This window comes from Opisthocomus hoazin, chromosome 4 (assembly GCF_030867145.1).
Source record: "Opisthocomus hoazin isolate bOpiHoa1 chromosome 4, bOpiHoa1.hap1, whole genome shotgun sequence".
Lineage (NCBI taxonomy): Eukaryota > Metazoa > Chordata > Aves > Opisthocomiformes > Opisthocomidae > Opisthocomus > Opisthocomus hoazin.
Genome location: NC_134417.1, coordinates 39365890 through 39386064, shown reverse-complemented (window position 1 = coordinate 39386064; position 20175 = coordinate 39365890). Strand labels below are relative to the sequence as shown.

Genomic DNA, 20175 nt, shown 5'->3' with positions numbered 1-20175 from the left:
AGTTAAATTCCATATGTGGGAACTGTTATGGCAATCACTTCACTGACCTCCTGTGCTGTTGTTGGCTGTCTGTGGTACTTCAGTTTATTCTTAAACCCATCCACTGGTGGCCAAAGTTACGGTAATGTGCAGTGGAAATGGGGAACCAGATTAGATGAGAATGTGAACAAGATGTTGCTGATCAATGAATCTCATTTAAATGAGAATTGCAGGAATTAGCTTAAATGAGGATTTTAGCAATATCACTTGTTCTTGCAGTGCAGTATTTATCTTGAAGTATCACTTTGCAGATTTTCAGCTATTGATAACTTTTGGTGTTGCCAGTGAAATGCCAGAAGGCGATGGTGAACGCTAAGGGTGAAGTGCAGCTTGAAACCTCTTTGTGATCTTCTAGCAGTACTTTGGGAAGTCAGTTTGAAAAACAGTCCTTGTAGACACAGAATGAACACTATGATTTTTAGATAAAATGCTGCACACTTTAGAACATCTGTTGAAAGTGTAGCAGTATGAGGATTTGATCTTCAAGTCAGTGGGCTTCTTTTCAGAATTGGGACCACAGCATTGAGAGGGGGTGGTAAGTGAAGGCGAAAAAGGAAACTGTAAATCTCTTGCTAACAAGAAAGTTGTTTTCTTTCCTGTGATTGTAATTTGCAGTGTTTGGGGTTCCATATGTATTCATGTTCTTTGTAATATCTATGTTAGTTTGTCTGTTTTAGGATACTTTTCTGTACAACATGATAATGAAAACAGGGAACAGCAGTGCCAACTGCTGTGTAATCTCTCTGAATACTTGCCGCTAGTGATGATCAAATCCCTTAGCACATTCTAGCTGACTGGGCACGTGCCTGTGAAACCGTCTGGTCAGAGGAGCCACCATCCTCCACTTTTCCAGCAGACAGGGAGGATTTAGTTGTGCAGCCGCAGGAGGGAGGGTATGAGCTGCCTTTGAACCTTCTGCCCTGTGCCCCCTGAGGTGTGGATGCTGGTTACCTGTCTAGGGAAGTGGGCCACCTCGAACATTCCTTGTGAGAAACCATTCTGCAGTACTGTGTCCCTGGTGCGATGAACCTCTTTACTTGGGAAATATCTACACAGCTACGTCCATATATATACATTTTCTTGCTATGACATTTTTCTGTAATTTTTGTGTTTGTTGTAAACATTACTGGCTTTAAGCATGGCAAGAATCAATCATGGCAAAAAGGCTAGTTGCAGCTACTAAGGATGAGGAGCATGTCATTGCAGTGAAATGCCTAAACCTACCTGCAGGCTCACATAACTCTAATTTTTGTCACAGGGAAAAGGTACTTCAGGTTTTGAGGGCAGGCCTTTCCTCTTTCTAGCAGAGAACAACTTATGAGAAAGGAGGAAGCCCCAAAGCCCTTAAGCTGTTCAAGGGAGCTCAGCCGATGGAGCTGAGAAAAGGGTGGTCTTTGAGGAACACCTTTTAAACCTTTGGCGCACCCTGTCCTCTGAAGTAGAGGAACCATTTGTACTGAGTAACACTATATTAATTTCTTGCCTCTCATCCTCCCAGAGGAAACCCTTGTTACCTTCTCTTTTTCCTCTCTGGAGAGTGGGTTGCCCTGAGCTGGTTGTCTTCCCTTTTGGGTGTCAGCCCAAGACCTCTCTATGCAGCAGCAGGAACATCTGCAGGGCACAAGACTCGGCACAGGCTTCTGGGTGTAGCCTGCCATGTTGATTGTAATTCCTGTACGAGCTGGAGCACCTTCATCTTCAAATAAGCGAGGTGGGATTTTTCATTCCTGCTGCACCAATTGCTTTTGCAGAGGCTCAGTGCTCTGGTGGTTAGAAATCTGCCAGGTTCCAAGTTGTATTCAGGGCCAATATATTTCCATTTGTTCTTGTGGCAAGATTGTTCCTTTAAAGGTTTGTTGGGTTTTTTCCCTGTTTTTTACCTTTGATAATTACAGAGAACAATTGCAATAGTTTTCAGCCTTCATTTTGCTCTGTTGAGGCAGCTAATCCCTTAGGGTTTGCATGAGCGAGGACAGGCCGGTGGTGGCAGTGGGAAGTCCTGTGAAGGCTGTTTTACTCCACATCCTCATCCTGCTTTTAGTCATGTCCCAGCTCACATTGACATTCTCTGTCTGTTCCAGTGCCCGTTATTTCAAAACTTTGAAACTGAGGCCTTCGTAAACTCCAAGTATGTGACATCTACCACATTCGCATGATCGCAGGAAATGGATTCAGGAAGAAAGAGACCAGGTTAATCAGCCATGAACCAATGTGATAAATAGATGTTTCTTTTTATCCTGGTTCCCTTTTCTTTAATTACTCCTTCCTCTGAACTCTGGTGCCTGGCACACTGCTGTGATCAGTCTAACAAGCTTCTACTTTGTAAATCAGTTCAGCAAAAGGTCTCTGTACATTGTAGATACCTGCTACCAGCAGGTATTTCTGTGATGATGGTGGACTCCTTGGTTTTGAAGCAGTATGGTTTTGCATTTTGCTTCCACTTTCTGTTTGCACCCATGTCCAATGAATGTTATCCATGGAAAAATAAAGGAAATATTAATTTAATTGGGGGATTTCAGGTGGAAACGATTTACGTAAGCTCCCAAAGCTAAGATTTGTTACTTCGATTGCAGTCTGCCGGAGCTCGTTATTTAAATAGCCCTGACTTGGCTATTTCTGCCAGCAAAGGCAAGTGGAGCGAGCAGAGGTGGCTACCTATCTCCCCCAGGAGACAGAGGATGAGGACAAGGGAAGGAATAGCACTTGGGCTTCCTGGCCTCAAAAAGCAGTGGTAATCCTAAAAAGCAACTGGGAATCTTCCCTTTTTACAGTAGCTGGGCAGATTTTAATTAAAAAAAAAAAAAAGAAAAAAAAAAGGGGGGAAAGTGGAGGTCTGGTTTATAAATGACTTCCATCCTCTTAAGTCAATAAAATTCGATGGTATATACACAGATATTCCATGATAGTCATAGATTTATTTCTACCTTCAGAAGGGGTAATAACAATGCACAATAATTTCTGTCTTTATTCTTTGTGATTTATGTATATTGAATATAGGATCAAATGTAGCTCTTTCATGGTACAGGGGGCAGCATTGCCCTGCGTAATAAAATGTACTTTGTGTGTGAGAGACAGACAAGCGAAAAACCTCCCACTACCACTTCTCCAACATGTAAGTAGGGATTAAAAAACCTCTCTGAGACAACTTTGTTCTTGTTTTGAATAAACTTCAGTATTTATTCAATCCCTTTGAATCTGAAGATGTGAAGGATGACCTGGAGCAGGAAACTCTGCAACAAAGTTGTATAGAGGCTTCAGGTCCTCAAAATGGTCTACTTTGACCTCATGGGATGTTTGCTAGTGAAAAAGACTAGAAAGCCAGTTCTTGTTTAATCTTCTAATTAGATATTTCTTTTAAGTAATTAATTGCTTGGACTACTCACATCTTACCTGCTTTTGCCAAGGCTTTCCATAGCTGAGTTTTCCAGCTCTGCTCATTCTTTTTTGCAAAGCATTTTATAAAGTTCCTATTAACCATCCCTCCTCTCTCATGCCTCCTTCCAAAACTGAAATGTATAGTAATATGGGTTTGAAGGCTTTCTAGCGCTGTGGAGGTCATTAAAGAAAAACAGACTTTTAAAAATGCCCTTCAAGAGTGACAGTGCTTTTGTCAAAGTTGCAGTGTCAGCTCACTCTGAGTGAGCGCAATAGGGATTTTTATGGAGCTATTGCAATGCTATGGTTCAAGTAATAACTTCAAGTGTCATCAGCATGGAAATTTTCTCATTTTGGTAAGTCTCCCAAGTTGAAAAAGGTTTCTGCAAGTTTTCTTGAATCTGCCTTCACAGAAACTGAGCAAGTCTGGGTCAAAAAGGATAGACCGCAGGAGAGGTATGCACTTGTCTTAGTGGCAATATTAGGTGATAGTATTTGACAGAAAAATTCTTACCAGTCACCAGAGCTTTTAATCAAAACTGTCAGCTTGATTCACTTGACTCAAGAAAAGTTTATATGAACAGCACCTTTTCCACCAACTTCATTAGTTGTATTTTTTTGTGCTGATGATTTTGCTGTCACTTTTGTAATTTTTTTGTTTGATTTTTCTTAGATGAAAAGCTAAAATTTGCCTTCCCCTAAAACTCCTGCTTGAAACTCTCCGTAGTATGCCTACTCCTGGTGACAGTCTGAGACTGAACACATTGTTAGGATGCAGGGAATGCAGCAGTAGTCTTAATGTATTATCTTTATATCTATCTATCTGTCTAAATATCTAGTACACTGTTATTGAAACTTCTTGAAAGTACAGCATTCCCTGGGTCAGCTGCATCTGTGCTTCTTCCGGACAGGAAAGCTAAAACTATCAGTAATTACTGGATGCAGCAGAAATCACAGTTCCCCAGCCCTGAGGGAACTGGGTGATTGCTAGTAATTAAAGGTAGTTAGCGGTCCCTTAGATTGCTGCTCCTTGGCTGGCTTTAACCCTTACAGCCTTGTCTTCCAGCCCTCATTTACGGTGGTATCAGTGGCTGCGCAACTATGGCATGAGTCAGTTACCATCAAGCCCTAAAATCTAATCTTAGGCAGAAAGAAAGAGATTAAATTTCACTTGCAAACTAGTTTCAGAAGTACGTGATCTAGTTTCATAAAACGAGAAAGTAGAATTGCAACAAAAATCTGAAACCAACATAGCTCATTGGAGTACTGTGTCCAGTTCTGGGCTCCCCAGTTCAAGAAAGATGAAGAGCTACTGGAGAGAGTCCAGCGGAGGGCTACAAGGATGGTGAGGGGACTGGAGCATCTCCCCTACGAGGAGAGGTTGAGGGAACTGGGCTTGTTCATCCTGAAGAAGAGAAGGCTGCGAGGGGACCTTATAAATGCTTACAAATATCTGAAGGGTAGGTGTCAGGAGGATGGGGCCAAGCTCTTTTCAGTGGTGCCCAGTGACAGGACAAGGGGCAATGGGCACAAACTGAGGCACAGGAAGTTCCGTCTGAAGATGAGGAAGAACTTCTTCCCTCTGAGGGTGACGGAGCCCTGGAACAGGCTGCCCAGGGAGGTTGTGGAGTCTCCTTCTCTGGAGATATTCAAGACCCGCCTGGACAAGGTCCTGTGCAGCCTGCTGTAGGTGACCCTGCTTCGGCAGGGGGGTTGGACTAGATGACCCACAGAGGTCCCTTCCAACCCCTACTATTCTGTGATTCTGTGATTCATTCATGCCAGTGAAACTCCAGATCCTAACAAGTATGTTGCATGTTCATTCTCGAATAATATATGGTTGAATTATGACTCTTTAGAGCAGACTCAGTAGGCTTAGGACCTTACAATGTTCTTGATTAAATGGGACAGAGGCATCTACACTTTGATGACAGTTTCTTGCTATCAGAAATGCTTAAGATTTAGGTGAATATTAATGCATTTTCAGCAGCCAAAAGCTGAATCAGGCACAAGTAATTCTGTTCACTACCATCTATTTTGTAGTGAAGTGTGACAGAGTTAATTATGCCATTAGATGAATTGTCTGATCTATTAGCTTTCTGAGTCTCAGAATTTTTTTATTAACTCTTCACACACTTAGCACAGCGGTTACCTTTCTTAAGAGTTCAACGTTCTGAAGTTATGTTTTGCTCAGGAGAGAGTGCTGTAAGTCTGATTTTGTCAAAAGTGCATACAAGTCAGCTGCAATTTCTAAGTACTTCCCAAACCTCTCTTATATTTCAACATGAAGCATAAATAGGATAAATGCAATTCAGTGATACAGCTGATCCCCTCTTGCTCCTCCTAAGCCCCTCCCAAACAAGCAAATCATTCTTAACTGAAAAGAACAAGAAACTATTTTCCTGCTAGGATAAGGACTAAGCAAAATCTGCCTAGCTTATTTTGGCATTAGCAGAAATGTCAGTGTTTTACAAAATGTTTGAATATAATATTACCATAATATTTTGGAATATGGTACTGGCAGACTCATCACAGTGTTTGCCATACCTGAAGTTCAGACATCTAGACTCAGACACGCGATAATGAAAGCAAAGACTCTGCTGCAATTTTGGTTGGAGGCATTAGTTGTAAGAGAATAAAATATATTCTGGATTATTTATGCATGGACAGACATATGAATACATTGTAGCCGTACTAATTATAGAACTTGTTATAACGCTTGAAGCTTTCATTCTGTCAAATCAGATTATTTGATGGGAGAAAATGCATGTTCACACAGGCAATATGTAGGAATAGCAATAGGCAATGTTTTAGCACACATCCAGCGCTCCATGCTACCCCTTCAGCACGAGGTAGCTTAGCTGGTTTTGCTGCAGTCAAGAGAAGGCTTCAGCAGTCTTGCTGTTTGAAATTATTGCTCCAGTTTGCTTGTGCTCGCTGAAGTGCCGTTTCCATCAGACAGACTTTGGAATCAAACCTGGATGTGCCTCAGTGGGTCTTTTAAGTGTTCTTGTTACACCCACTTAGTTCCAGTGAAGTCTTCAAGGGGGACTATGAACTTTCCCACTCTTTTTCTAGCCTTTGTTTTGAAAAATAAAAGAAAGGAGCTGTAGGTGCCTTTAAGGAAAGTTGTTGTTGGGGAGTTTAATCCAAGGACAGAGCCTGGTTCACAGCTGTGTGGTATGTCAGAGGTGGCTCTGACCATTCTGCCTTGGATCATGTAGGAAATACCTGTACCACCACCCTGAGAAAGGCAGATCTACCCCTGCACGCCCTGGTATTTTGTCTGTTTTGCAGAGATGCCTGCCCTCATGGAGGTGCATCGTGGACGCTACCATCTGTGGCTGCCTGTTGACACCTCCCTGTTGTATGTCGGCAGCATCCTCCTGCATCATCAGTCCTGCAGAACAGCTCACTTAGTAAGGAAGGAGAAGTACCTGTAATTAAGAACTTTCCTGCACAGGCCTCACTCAGGAGGCTTTTAGCATAAATGCAAGTATAGTCCTGGACTGAGGAAGAGGAGGTAAAGAGGGCAAAACCCTCATTTGCCCAAATCTACATGCTGTGATAAACGAGGAGGCTGGCGTAGGGCTTGTTTGGCCTCCCTAGGACCTCTCTCTGTATTGGTCTTCATCCTTTGCTGCCACTGACAGAGCTGACCTGTTGCCTTAGGAAGGGAGTGTGCAAAAGCTGTCCAGGGCGGGTGTCCCGGCTCCTCTCCCACAGGTGAGTGGAGGAGGCAAGAAAGCTGCTTCCAGGGCTCAGGAAGGAGTCCTCCCCCCTTGGACCTCGTGCTGCGTAACAGCGCAGCAGAGGGAAATCCGGTCTCTCCTTTGGGCTAGACCTTGTTTGAGGGAAGCAGCAGTGCCCTGGATGCCTCTTGCATCTCCTGAGGTATAGCTTGAGCAGGTGCTTGGATGCAGCATAGTGGGTTACAGCTTGTGCAGTGCTGCTCCAGCTGTTGGGGCATGCAGTGCTGCCCACACAGCCGTGTCTGCGTTCCCCGCACAGCCTTTACCTGCCGCAGGCTGTGCAACGGATGTCTCTGACAGGCAGGTGGGCTTCTGCTCACCTGATCCATCAGGAGGTGCTGATCTTACTGCTGCATCTGTCAAATGAAGGTCATGGTAGTCAGGGACTTCAAATGGAGTGAACTAGATGGTGCCATTCCTGCCTTCTGGAGCTGGACTTGCTGTATGCCTGCGTCTTGTTGCCTCTCTGCAGCAACACGAGTGCGAGAGCTGCAGCAGTGCTGTTTGCTCAGCCTATAAACTTTATCCGTTTGGAAGCTACTCTGGTTCACTGTGAAGTGAGCCATCAGTTTACAGACAAGGCAAGCAAGATGCTATATATTCATAGCAGATACTTATGGGACAAGTTCATAACAGTTTACAGCCACAGCCACTGTCCTGGTGTTTGCTGTCTAGCTGGCACCCATCACAAAATCAGACTGACAGGACTTACACAAGCAAGGGTGTCCCAGACTTGTGCTGAAACATGGCGATACCAATACCCTGCACTCCTATTTTTCCCTGTTACTCCCTCTGTACCTTAAAATCACGTGGGTGGAAAGAAAGACATCGTGTTTTGTAGCTGCTTTACTCCCCACCGAAAGGCAGTGCCATGTGCAGCACACTAACTGTTCAGCAGTGGGCATCAGTGTGACGGGAAGCAGTACAGGCAGTGAGGAATGATGTTGTATTCCATCGTCACTGCAGGAGCAGCGTAAGCAGATGGCATGCCCTGAGCTGGTACGGGCGTATTTGCTCTTGTCAGAAAACTGCTTACTATGGCTGCTTGCGCAGTTCTTTGTATCATTCAGAAGAGGTTCCTAGAGCAAACATATTGGGTTGTCCTTTGTAATGCATAAGAGGAAAGAGGACCATCTGGGGAATTATTCATGCTTTTACCCCTCATAACTTGTCTCTTTTCTTTGAATGTCCCAGATTGACTCAGCTGCTTTCTGGTTGTATTTGAGGATCTTGGTTGCAGAGAACTGAAGATGGTTAACAATTGCAGCGGCACTATACCTGAGTAACTCCTTAAGAACTGCTCCTAGGAAAGGATTTAAACTGCTTGGAGCTGATGGCTGATAGAATTTAGCACCTAGCAGTGAGAATGATAACATTCATTAAACGACCAGTTTTCTGAAAATCAACATCAGGTACTTCAGAGACCCTCCCTGGACCTAACGTTTCAGGCATGTGGTTGAATGTCATCACAAGGATGAGGAGACCTCCTCCAGGGCACAGGCAACCAGACTGCCTGAGGTGCTAAGCGTCTGTGGTGCAACAGACCCAGGTAGCAGGTAGAATTCTTGTGCTGCTTCAGCTGCTGGGAATTCCTTGTTGCTTCTAATGGATTATTGGAGTTTCTGTTATTGTAGGAGGAAAAAAAGAGTTACTGTACCATAAAATTTTGTTAAAGAAGGAAGTAAACTTTATTTTTAGGAAGTCCGAAATTACTTTTTTCCTAGTGGTCTTCTGTACAAACTAAAGCCAAATGGAGAATAATGGGAACCGAAGGGGAGAAACTCTTGCTAATAGCTTCTTTTATTTTGTTACCACAGTGGTGCTGCTTTGTGGGATCTCTCCTATCCCAGCTCCAAGTTGTGTCACAACGCTAAATCAAACGGGCCTTGAAGCTGCTTTGTGTGGTGACTCGTCATTGCCATCTCTGCCTGCATTGGGCATATAAACCAGTGTCGTTGTCTCAACTTCCTTCAGCAAAGTGTCGTAACTGTAAAAATGTTTGCCTTTGGCAGGAGCAGCATTCTCAGGCACATTCCCAATTCCTCTGTGTCTGCCTTTAGACCTTCCACTTGCTTCCATGGGCTCCAGTACTGGTGTCACTCTTGTCAATGCTCTTTCCTATCCCAGTTCATGTTTTGCATATCACCTTGTTTCCTGCAAACGCTGTGAGCCCTATCTCTGCCCATAATTCCTATAAATATTATTGCTGTGACATCATATCAGTCCAGCCCTCAGTTTCCTCAACAGCCGAGTGCAGTGGTATTTTGATCTGCATTCTCCTGGGTTGGCCTGTGTCTCAACTTCCCAGTTTTATTTGTTTTTACAATTGGCTATCAGAATGCGCAGTCCTTGTATGCAGTAGCTTATGATCTCAAAAGACTCTTGGAGGTCAGAATACAATGAAACAAAAGGTCGTGCACCATTCAAGACCAGATGGATATCTAATTTCTCCTGTATCACCTTTTTAACAGAATCCACTCAGTATTAGTTTGGTTCTTCAGATCTCTGGAGGTATCCTAGCCTGGACAGAATCTCATTGTTCTCTTTTTTCTTCTCCCCACCTTGCTATCTTTGCCTGCCCAATATCTCTTCCCTGCGTGGCCACCTTCATAACTACCACACTAGTTCATACTTCTTCTGATATTTCTGCAGTCTATAGTAACTTTCCTTTAATTCTTAATCTCATCCCTCTCTATTTGCTTTTAGGTATCACCTGAAAACATTATTTTTGCTTTCCTTCATAACTTTTTTTTTCTGTCACTAGGTATGTATTCTTTCTGGCACTATCTGGTGTTTTAAAGGTGTGATTTGCATAGTAAATAATAACAGGCTGAAGGTGAAAAGTTACCTGTGTTCTGCTAATCTCAACTGGCTGATTATTGTTGAGGAAAAGAATGAGGTCACTGTTAAATAGATAACATATGGGTAAGATGCAGACATACAGGTTGCACCAGCATCAGATTGTTGTTGATTTATATTCTACTCATGAGCTGGAGCTGATATGTTTATCATTTCAAGGGAAGATGTTCTTTAAAAAGTGTATGTGTTGTGGCGTGTTGGTAATATATCTCTGTTCCAGTGATGATTCCTGGTAGTAAATGAAACTTCATGGAAAATGCTTCTGACTAAAGCTGAATGGGAAAAATGCAATTCTGTGTATCTGGCAATAGAATTAAAAGAGGTATACAGGAAAAAATGGAGTGTAAATGGGGATTTTTGTTCTGCCAGTCGCTTTATGTAACTGTGGTAGGCCATGTGTCCATGGGGTCGAATACCTGCCTCTGGTTTTCGGGTGAGTGGTTTTTTTTTAATATCTAAAGCCTGTAGGAGCTAGGGGTGAGGGAGCTTTGCCTCCTACAGCAAAATAGAAATCTCAGTATCTCTGTGTGATTTGTGTGAATACTAAAAGCTGCAAAGGGTTTACTTAAATGAGATGGGTTGCATTTGGGAAGTCCAATATCAAACACATGTTGTATGCATGTTGACAAAATGATGCAGAAATAGTGAAGCACAGTAATGCCTTGCTCTTACAGTCTCCTCCTCATCAGTGGAACTTGCCATCCTTCCCGTAAGTAGGTGGTAATGCTGTGCTGGTTCTCAGATGGAGAGACTGAGATAAGGAGTAGGGAAATGATTACCTGTCACCTATGCAACATGTGGCTGAGCTTCTGGGCCTTACTGATGAATCAGTGAGACTGGGTCATCCTATTGACAAGGTTGAAAGTGCCACAAAGTTGGTAAAACTCTTAGTAAAGTAAACTTTAATTCAGTATAGGCTGTTCTCTTTCTATTGATATGACATAACTTTTCATGGAGCCGTGTCTAATCTCACTGGAATTAAAATGAACCCTGGCACTTTTTTCTACTTTGGAAGAAGACTTTAAAGATTTGTGGTTCTACCTCAAAACTTTTTTTAACTCCCCCTCCCCTGTCCCTGGTGAAAACTGCTGTTTGCAGTAATGTATGCAAGGCTTCTAGTTTTCTTGTGTATGAAAAGCACTCTTGAATATGCAGAAACAAGAGAGTGAATTGGTAAATTGTTGCACAAACTCAGCAGCACAGTTTTGGAGCCTGAGCCCAGTTACATGCCCTCTCGCACATGACAGGTCCCAAAGCAGAAACCACACTGATTTTGTACAGAAATATAAAACTGCAATTTTATTTTTCTCCCATGGGGTAGGAGAATCTCTCTGCAGGCAGGATGGTCTGTTTATACTTTGCCTGGCTGGATTTGTCAAGTTACATGATGAAGAACTGATTGAAGTCCTTTAAACAGGGACTTGCTTGATTAGGCTAATTAATGTATTCTTCACATGTCCACAAGCTACTCGGAGTGTTGGCGTGTGGACTTGCACCACTGGAGTTGGAAGTTGTCACCAGCAAGCATACTTTCGTTGGAGCCTGTCTTCCCTCATGTGGCGAGCTCCTCTGTTGCAGGCTCTGCTTCTCAAGAGGCAACTTTTGCGAGACGTGACAAAATGCATTAGGGCTCGGACAACGTTTTGACAGTTATTTTCCCTTTGTTCTAGTGTTTTTGGCTGAATACAGCACATCAATAACCTTAACTAAAGAGATGGCAGAGTCTGAGAGGTGATTGATTGGGTCAGTGCGATGAAGGAAATCCCTGCCCAGAGCAGGAACCCCGCCGGTGTAAAGAGGGATGCCCCATACCTTGTTCCCTGCCCTGCCTGGGGTCCGTACAGGGGTGCTCCAGGGGACCCAGAGGCAGGAGTCCTATTGCAGAACTGGGGTTTTAACCTCCCCTGTGCAAACCTCTGGAGTTTGATCCATAGGTCCTGTTTCAAGCCTCATGCATTATGAATAATGTATTCTCCTTTAATGTATTGTTTGTGGTCCTTGTCAAAAGGCATCGACATATCCGTGACTAACGTGTTGGGTTTGATCGCTCTTTGGTGTATAGACTTGCCCTGCTGTGTTTTAGCGGGTGTTAGGCAATGGTGCTTTACTGATTTATGTATTTTAAAGGTGGGTTTTGCCCCAGTCAAAGCCTTACAGCCCTTGCTGTACTTTGCGCTCTCAGGAAAGCAGGCTGACTGCAATGAAGCAGATGGCTGTTTGCCAGGAGTGAGTCGCTCACTTTCTGTAATTTACCCTTCCTCCTCCTTTTTTTTTTTAAAAAAAAAAAAAAAAAAAAGGTTTGGCTTCGTTGGGTTTTTAATCAGAGCCAGCCTTTCTCCAATAGCCTGTTCTCTCGCGTGCGCCTGTGTTTGTGCGTGTGCGGGAGAGAGGGAGGCAGAGAGAGAAGCCGTGCCTGGGCTATGCTGACAGACGACTTTTTGCTCAGCTGTCAGGTTTCGAGCCTGTCGGCAGCAGTGCTGGTAAGTAGGGGGGGGAAATAACGCCAGAGCGGGGGGAGCGAGCGCGGAGGAACGGTGGGCTGCCACTCGTGTGCTGGGACCCCAGCTGGCCGTGCAGACAGCTCAGTTGGCAGCAAGGGATTTTCCTCCACTCCTTCCTTGATAAAGATCCCTCAGCTGGTATTACTGATTGTATCCTTGGTTTAGAGTGGAATAAAAAAAAACCCCGAACACCAAAACAAGGGGAAAACTGAAAAAATCTGCAATCTGGAGCTGAGCCTCTAATCCCCTTGGTCAGCGCGAGGATGGTGGCATGCTGGCGTAGCTGCCCCCCGTGTGCACCTGAGCGTTCGCGGGCTGCCCACGCGTCCCCACTCGCAGGGAGGGGGAAGAAGTGGCTGCCAAAAATGTTGGCTGCTCCCGGGCAGCGTTAAAGGTGGAGCGTCTGCATGTGTGGGGGGCAGCGTCCGTCCTCCTCGAGCGTTAACCAAAGCGGTAACCTGCAGCTATGGAGTCACCGACTAAGGAAATCGAAGAATTTGAGAGCAACTCTTTGAAATACCTACAGCCGGAGCAGATAGAGAAAATCTGGCTTCGTCTCCGAGGCTTGTAAGTAGTACTTTTTTTCACATCCTGCTCCTGTTTCCTCCCATTGTCTAATTATTGTAGCACTTTCTTTTTCCTTTCTTGCCGGTACCTTCAAAATCTCCCAGGAGTTTCCACACCTGTTCTCCATGAATACAGTGACTTGATCTTAGCAAAAGATGCATTTGCTTCCTTAAATTGAACTGCTTGTTACATTGAACGAACATTTTCCAGTGGGAATGAAGAAGTGTCATTAATGAGACATTGTAAGATATACGCAGTTACTGAGATGCTAATTACTTTAGCTGCTATACTAGAAAAGTTTTCTTATAGGCTGAATGGCACTTACTTGGATCCTCTGTTTCCAGTAATTTTACCCTTAGATGCAACATACAGAAGACTTTTTCCCCCCTGTAAATGTACACTATTTCTGGCACTGATGTGGTTAATAAGGACAAAATAGGCAGAGAAGGCACAGTTGGAAAACATTTCTAACAGCATTTGGAATGGCAGCAAATTCATGTTACATGGGTTGGATTGTGTTTATTAATTTATGCATTAAGCCTGACTTGCCATGAAATGATGGGACGCTGCCATCTTTACTGAGTAGAATAAAAGTACTTGCGCTTAAAGAAGAACTTGGCACTGCAGAAAAGTAAAAGTTTATAGGCTGCAGAGTTTGCATAGCTTATTTAGAGTTAATGTCTGGCATCTTTTTCAGGTTCTCAGTATGTAAAATGCCGTCTACTAGCAATAAGAACCATTACTGGCAGCACAGCATTTATTTATTTGCCCATCAGTTTTTGGCCAAGGCAAAGAGGAACATTTGCACGTTAAGCTGCATCCCTCCCTGTGTTCAGAACTGTTTGGGTTTTTTTCTTCAGCCTCACATGTTAGAGTTATTAAAATTTCAGCCCTCAAGGGAAAGAGGGGGAGGGAAGGGAGCAAGGAGGCTAGGAAACAGCAGAAGCAAGAAAATGTAAAAAGAGTAGGCTAATAACTGAAAACAAATGGGTCCAAGTTAAGCTTGAGTTGCTCTTTGAGTGTTATTTTGTGTGAGCAGTGATAACATATTTTGTAAAGCATATCCAAAACTTCTGTGGGACTCCAAGCAGCCTAAGAGAGGTGCATGAATATGTATTTCTTTCAAGGCATCACTCCGGGAAGCGTGTTTTGTGAAGGAACTTAATCAAAGTAGATGACAGCTGTCTTGTAAGCCTTCCAAATAGAACAGCCACACAAAACAAACCCTCTCATTTTCAAGTCTGTGTCATGCTGTAGTGTTAGGAGTCCTTGAGTTTCTGTCTAATACGGAGTTCAGGAGCATGCTGATTCGGGTTCCACCTGAAGTTCATAGATAATTCTTCAGCAGCATTGTAGTTCAGGATCTCTCCTGCTGTTAGTACAAGGCAGTGTCTGCATATTGTACTTCAAGCTCTGATCTCTTCTGCCTTTTGGAAATTGGGCAAAACTGTAAGACTTATTTTAGATATGTAAGAACTAAACCTCAGGCTGTTTTTCTGTATAGCCCTCTCTGTTGGCAGTGTGTGTGAGTGTAACAAACACGCCCTTTCTCCTTCTGAGTTTCAAGATTTCTTTCCCGAAAGTGGAGATAGATTTTGGTGTTTTTTTGGTAGATTTCTTGATCACAAGATGAAAACTGAAATGTGTTCTGCTCTAATTAAAGACTGTAGAAGATTTTCCGTTCCCAGTTATTATATTGAGGCTTTTAGCGCATGCATACACACACAGACAAACTGGTTGTAGATTGAGGTTTGGCATCATGTTTCATGGTTTTTCTTGTCTGTTTTTATGCATGCCTATATGCGTAAGAAGAACAATTAGATGTGCACAGCCATCTTAATTAACTCTTAAATAAGATGCTTCATCCTGCAGAGATCAAGTACTGCTTAAGAAGACATCTTTCTCCCACATCTCTCTCTCTTGCCTCTGGTACACTGACAGCCGTATCACACAGGAATTATTTAAAAGGCACAACAGTGCTACCAGAGCGGTGTTATCCAGGTAGCAAGAGAGAGCACGCTGCACTCTGAAACTGCCCAGGGAGTTGTGGTCTGCAGCGGGCAAATACCCCGGTAGGTCATTTGATTTTGACACCTTTCTTAAATGAGAAGGGCTGTGATGATTTAAAGTCTCAGGTGCTTATCATTGGGTTGGACATCTCCTTGGCAGGACATCACCCATGGCAACTCTGGTACCTTCCTCCCTATTTTCCCACCCCCAGTGCCAGCTGGAGTGTTTACCCACAGTGACTCAGTGGACAAACCAATATTCATCACCTCTTGCAACATCTGGCTTTTCCAGAGGGTGGGAAAGGGGGCTCTTTTAATTTTCACCCCATTTTAGCCTACTTGGTTTGAAGGGAGTGGAAACCCAAAGTCTGCAAAGGGGTGGGTGAGCTGAGGCTCTTTTCAGACTCCCCTAATGTAGTGTGTTTTCTGCGTAAGCAAGTCTGGCGAGGGCTTTTTTGCTGTGTGCCTGGCACACAGTTCTGTCCCACAGGATGGCTGGCCTTTGGAAGTTTGGACATGGGGTGTGTATTTTCAAGGAATAGGGAGGTCTTTTGGACAGCATGCAAAGGGCAGGTTTTTGTGAGGCTGAAGCCAGGTGTCTGTTGCAACATGAGTCATACGTTGCTGTAAGAGCCAGACAAGATACTGAATTTGCCTCTGGAGTGGAGTGGAATGATTTTCTTCTCGTTTTCCTTATGTCTCTCTCCAACACACGGCTTCTTGGTCAGCACAGCCCGGTTGTTTTGTAAGAACAGCAGTATGAGGCAATGGTACTTAGGCCATGTACAGATTCCTTTTGCTGTTTTAGAATGAGCTAAAATACTAATGCAATAACATTACTGAAATATTTTACTTGACATATACATATTCATGGCTTAATGATTCTGTGCAGCAATCTATAAGAGAGTCAAGTCAGTGGACCCATAATGTTTTATCAGGTTCAAGGGAGCATGATAAATTGCCTCACTGGGCAGTAAGTCATCTGTGTCAAAGTATTTGGGTGTCTCGAACTAGAGATCTATGAAATAAACGTTGTCTTTTACACACGACCTATTAGGTATTTAAGTTTAATCACAGCTCAGAAAAGAATCTTTTAGTGGTTTATTATTAATAAACTTTCAGGAAAGATTTCTGAATAAGCTGTTTCCTGGGCAAAGGTACCATCAGAGGTATATGAAACTCTCTGGGGAAAATCTTGAAAGATGAGAACTGACAATTTTTGCCCTTTTTTTTTATGTCATGTTAGAATGTCAGGGAGAGATTTATTCTGGATTTCTCCTTGTAGGAGCTCACTCCAGCAAAACAGCTGCGTCCACCAGATGTGCAGCCATCAAGGTCCTGTCTTCCCTGGACAAGAACGCACCAGCTTTCCCTGCAGCAGGGACCTCCCAGAAACAGACCCGCTTCTGAGTTCCCTTGTCATCATAAATGAATCAGACTGGAGCAGCTTCACATCCCTTCAGGGATATCTCAGATGGGGCTTCCCCCCTTGGCTGCCGGAGAGCCACTTGCCTCCCAGGAGTGCTGCTGGGCATGATTGGTGCCCCCCACAGCACCCCATGCCTCCCTGTCCCCACAAGCAGACACGCACAGTCACTCCCTGGGTGCTGGTGGTGGGCTGCCAGCTGCCTCTACGCACTGCTGGTGTATGCATGCCCTCCTGCTGAGCCTGTCTTTTAATTCAGGAGTGGATCTGCCTGGTTCCTCGCATGCCACTGGGCTGCAGGACCGTCTGTCTGTTTCCTCACATGGGGCCTGCCTTTGAACAGTTGCCTCCCATTCCCTAGCAGTGCTCACCCATGAAGGCTGACAAGCTCAGCCTGCAAGAAACTGTTTCTTAAGGACGTGTTGATTGTTTGCTTATGGCTCTCAATAGCTGCTGCTGACAAAGAAAGGGTCTTGAGGCTCTTGATCTGTTCTGTCTTCCACGCCCCATGGATCCTGTCCAGAAGGCAGTCTTTTATTCAGACTTGCCTTATACAGCTCTGGGCTTGGAAGCTGTATATGCAGGAGTTACTTGTGAGTCTGCCCTCCACTCTCCTATGATTGCTAATAACTCACTCTGTTAAGCTCAGGACCTTCTGCTCTGCAAAACGTATTGGTTAAGGTTGGGTGGGACTCATTACAAGACAATTCAAAACACATCTATGTGGTGGCTTTTCAAGCTGGCAGTTTACCTAGGGAGCTATGAGCAGTGGTGGCTGTGTTGGGTGTTCTTGTTTTAGCACTTGGACCCCTAGCTGTGGGCCTGTGAACTCCCATCTGCTAATTAGGACCCTTAAAGCACCAGGAAGAAGCTTCAGTTACCTCCTGATTTCTCAAGAAAAGAGAAAGCGACGTAGCCCTTTTGTACAGCAGGATTAGGTGGTGTGGCTGATGGCACTGAAGAATGCGGAGGCATATATCCAAAGAGCTTTGCTAGTTTTGGTAGAGATGTGATAGTTTACGACAGCTGAAGACCCAGCTTGGATATACTTTCAGTTTGATTTTGGTTGCTTTTATGCAGAAAAATAAAACCTTGGTTTCTTGCTATTACAGTATTACCAGCATCACTGGCATCTGCTGGTGCCCCTGCAATGCTTTAAGCATTGCAGAAGAAGAGAAAATGGACTTTAACCTTCTTCCCAGTAGCTGGGATTGTAATGTTAAATTGCCAAATACATAAATCCCTCCATTCTCAGTGTAGTACTTCCTCATACTGCCAAAGATGAAATTACAAACAGCAGCAATCTCTGAACTGTGGCTCAAACGGGATGCTTGACTTTGACCTCATTTTTTGGACTCTCCTGCTCAAACCTGTCAGTGTAGAACTAGTCAAAGAAACGTGGCAAGGGAAGAAGATAGAAACACATGTAAATCAGTGTCTTTGAAAACTTCATGGTTTTGCTGAAGATCTGGAACACTATTTCAGCACTTAAGGCATTTCTTCGGCTTCCTCTGCAAAGCACCATGCATCCTATTGACCATGAAGAGGTCCCAATGCAAACATATGTGTAATATTCAGATTTGTTTGTGAAATAAGTGGTGAAGCAGCAACTGAAGTCAACAGGGAAACATGGAGCCTTGATGACTGAAGATAATTTGGCAAGTGTTAGAGTGCCACCGCTCAGTTATCTGTTTCCCTGTCTTATCTGCATGTACTCTATGGTATTTTTAGGTTTCCTTATTTGAAGAATGTCACATACAGAACAACTGGTTCTGCCAGTGACAGTATTCTGATCCACTTCTTTTTCATTTATGTGGCTGTTGTAAACAGGAAAACAGAAAGCTCCCTTCAGTTTCAGAGGTGTGCTCTACACAGTGGGCTTTGTCCCCAAGTATTTTAGCTGGCAGCAGACAGTAGAGGTTAAAAAAGACCCTCAGAAAGCACCACTTTGTTAGGAAATGTGTAAATTAGTCAGTTTTCAAGTGGAAAATATGAATATGCTGATTCCTTTCCTGCAGTGAGAGAGGCACTCGGGCTGTCTTTGGTCTTGGTTTCAGTCCTTCTGAACCTCCTGAGGGTCTAGGTTTAAACTGAAGCCCTGTTCACCCTGGGAGCAGACCCGAGCCACTTTCAACTGTATTTAAACACAGCTGCTGCCACCCTGTTTCTAGTTTGCCTTTCCTAATGAGCGTAGACAGGGCTCATTTGTCAGAGAACCGTGTCAGGAAACCTCTCTGTAGGCCTCTTGGGTCTGAATTTCACTTTTCCCGTAGTTGTCACTATACCTAGAAGGATTAAGAAGGTCTCACTGGTTAGCGAGTGGGTGCTGGGGACGTGCTGGAGGCAACAGTGCTCCAGTGTGACCTACAGATTCTTAGTTTGGGTGAGCTACTCTGTGGGCATGAATGACTCAACTGGTTTTAAGGTTTGTCGGGGTCTCATTGATCCGTAACATTGTTGTCCCTGTAGTGTGAAGAAGGGCTGAATTTTAGCATTAGACTAACCAGTAACAGCTTGTTTTATACTGCCTGCAGTATAGTCCTTGAAGGAGCAAGACGAACAGAAGTGCTGCCAGCTCCAAATCTCATGACTGAAAAATGAACAGAGGAGAGAATATATTCTAATAAATAGCAGAACAGCAACTTGAGAAAAAGTTAATTAAAAAGTATGGTGTATGGAGGTGTAGTAATTCAGTAAACTGATATATTTTGCCACAGTCCTTCCATTACTTTGTTCCACCCACTGACTTTTATTTGAATCTTAAATTAATAGATGAATCCTGTAGGTAACAAAAGAGAGAATGCTTCATGTTTAATACTAAAATGTTGACAAAGAAATAATACACACTCTCTAGTTTTTGCCATAATCATAAAAAAGCTTTTATTCTTCTGGAGGTAGTACAAACGAATCACACCTGCAGGCCAAAAAGCAATTATTTATTTCAGCAGTCATAAAAAGAAGACCACAGTCTGTCGTAGAAGAAGGGGGCTCCCTTTGTAATATGAAATTCAGTGCTTTTCACTGCTATAAAGCTTGCAATCCTGCATAGAAAACAAGGATATGAAAAAAGTTATTTTGGGGAAGATGATTTTAAACCTTAGCTCAAAGGGAAATTAAGGGTCTCTTTCTGGAACTCATTTTCAGAACTGTCTCGACGGGATAGGAGTCCTTACAGGAAGAAAAAAAACCTGATGGAAGACAGCACTGAAAAATCCGCTGCGTATGTGTGTGTGCATTTTAAAGTCTGTGAGGCCAGCTCATCTCCTAATCTGCCAGCCTTTGGTGGATTCAAACACTATATTAAACCCAACTCAGCCCTTGAAAGGATTTTTATTTAGTGTGTTTCTTTTTCTTCTGCAATTCATGTGAGATCTTCCTGTTCCATTCACTCTTGTCTTGTTCCATCAAAAAATCACTTCAGCTTCTTGGAAGTACTAGAAATGGTCTGACTCTGATCCCGAGTGGTAGATGAGGGAAGACTGAGCTTCGCATATTAGGGCTGACCCATTAAAACTCTATAGCAGCTGTGCAACATACCTCTACAGATGCGGATTGCTCTCAAAACGCTGGGGATTTGGATGAAGCGGAGGTTTTCTAGCAGGGCTTGTTTGGATTCATAAGGCTGTTTCTGATCTCCTGAGCTGTGT

At 43.6% G+C, this 20175-nt stretch overlaps 1 protein-coding gene across 7 annotated transcripts in view; it reads left to right on the top strand.

Annotated features, from left to right (window-relative positions):
• The window catches only part of PDE1C (phosphodiesterase 1C), a 383698-nt gene that overhangs the window by 163994 nt on the left and 199529 nt on the right, over positions 1–20175 (top strand). For 2 of the 7 annotated variants that reach the window (XM_075418638.1, XM_075418636.1), the window contains exons 1-2: positions 12383–12505; positions 12991–13093. The exons of the other annotated variants lie outside the window; for them this stretch is intronic. In XM_075418638.1, coding sequence (XP_075274753.1) covers positions 12993–13093 — 101 coding nt within the window. In that variant the 5' untranslated portion in view covers positions 12383–12505; positions 12991–12992. Of the gene's footprint in view, positions 1–12382; positions 12506–12990; positions 13094–20175 lie in introns of those variants that run through there. 7 annotated transcript variants of the gene reach the window in all.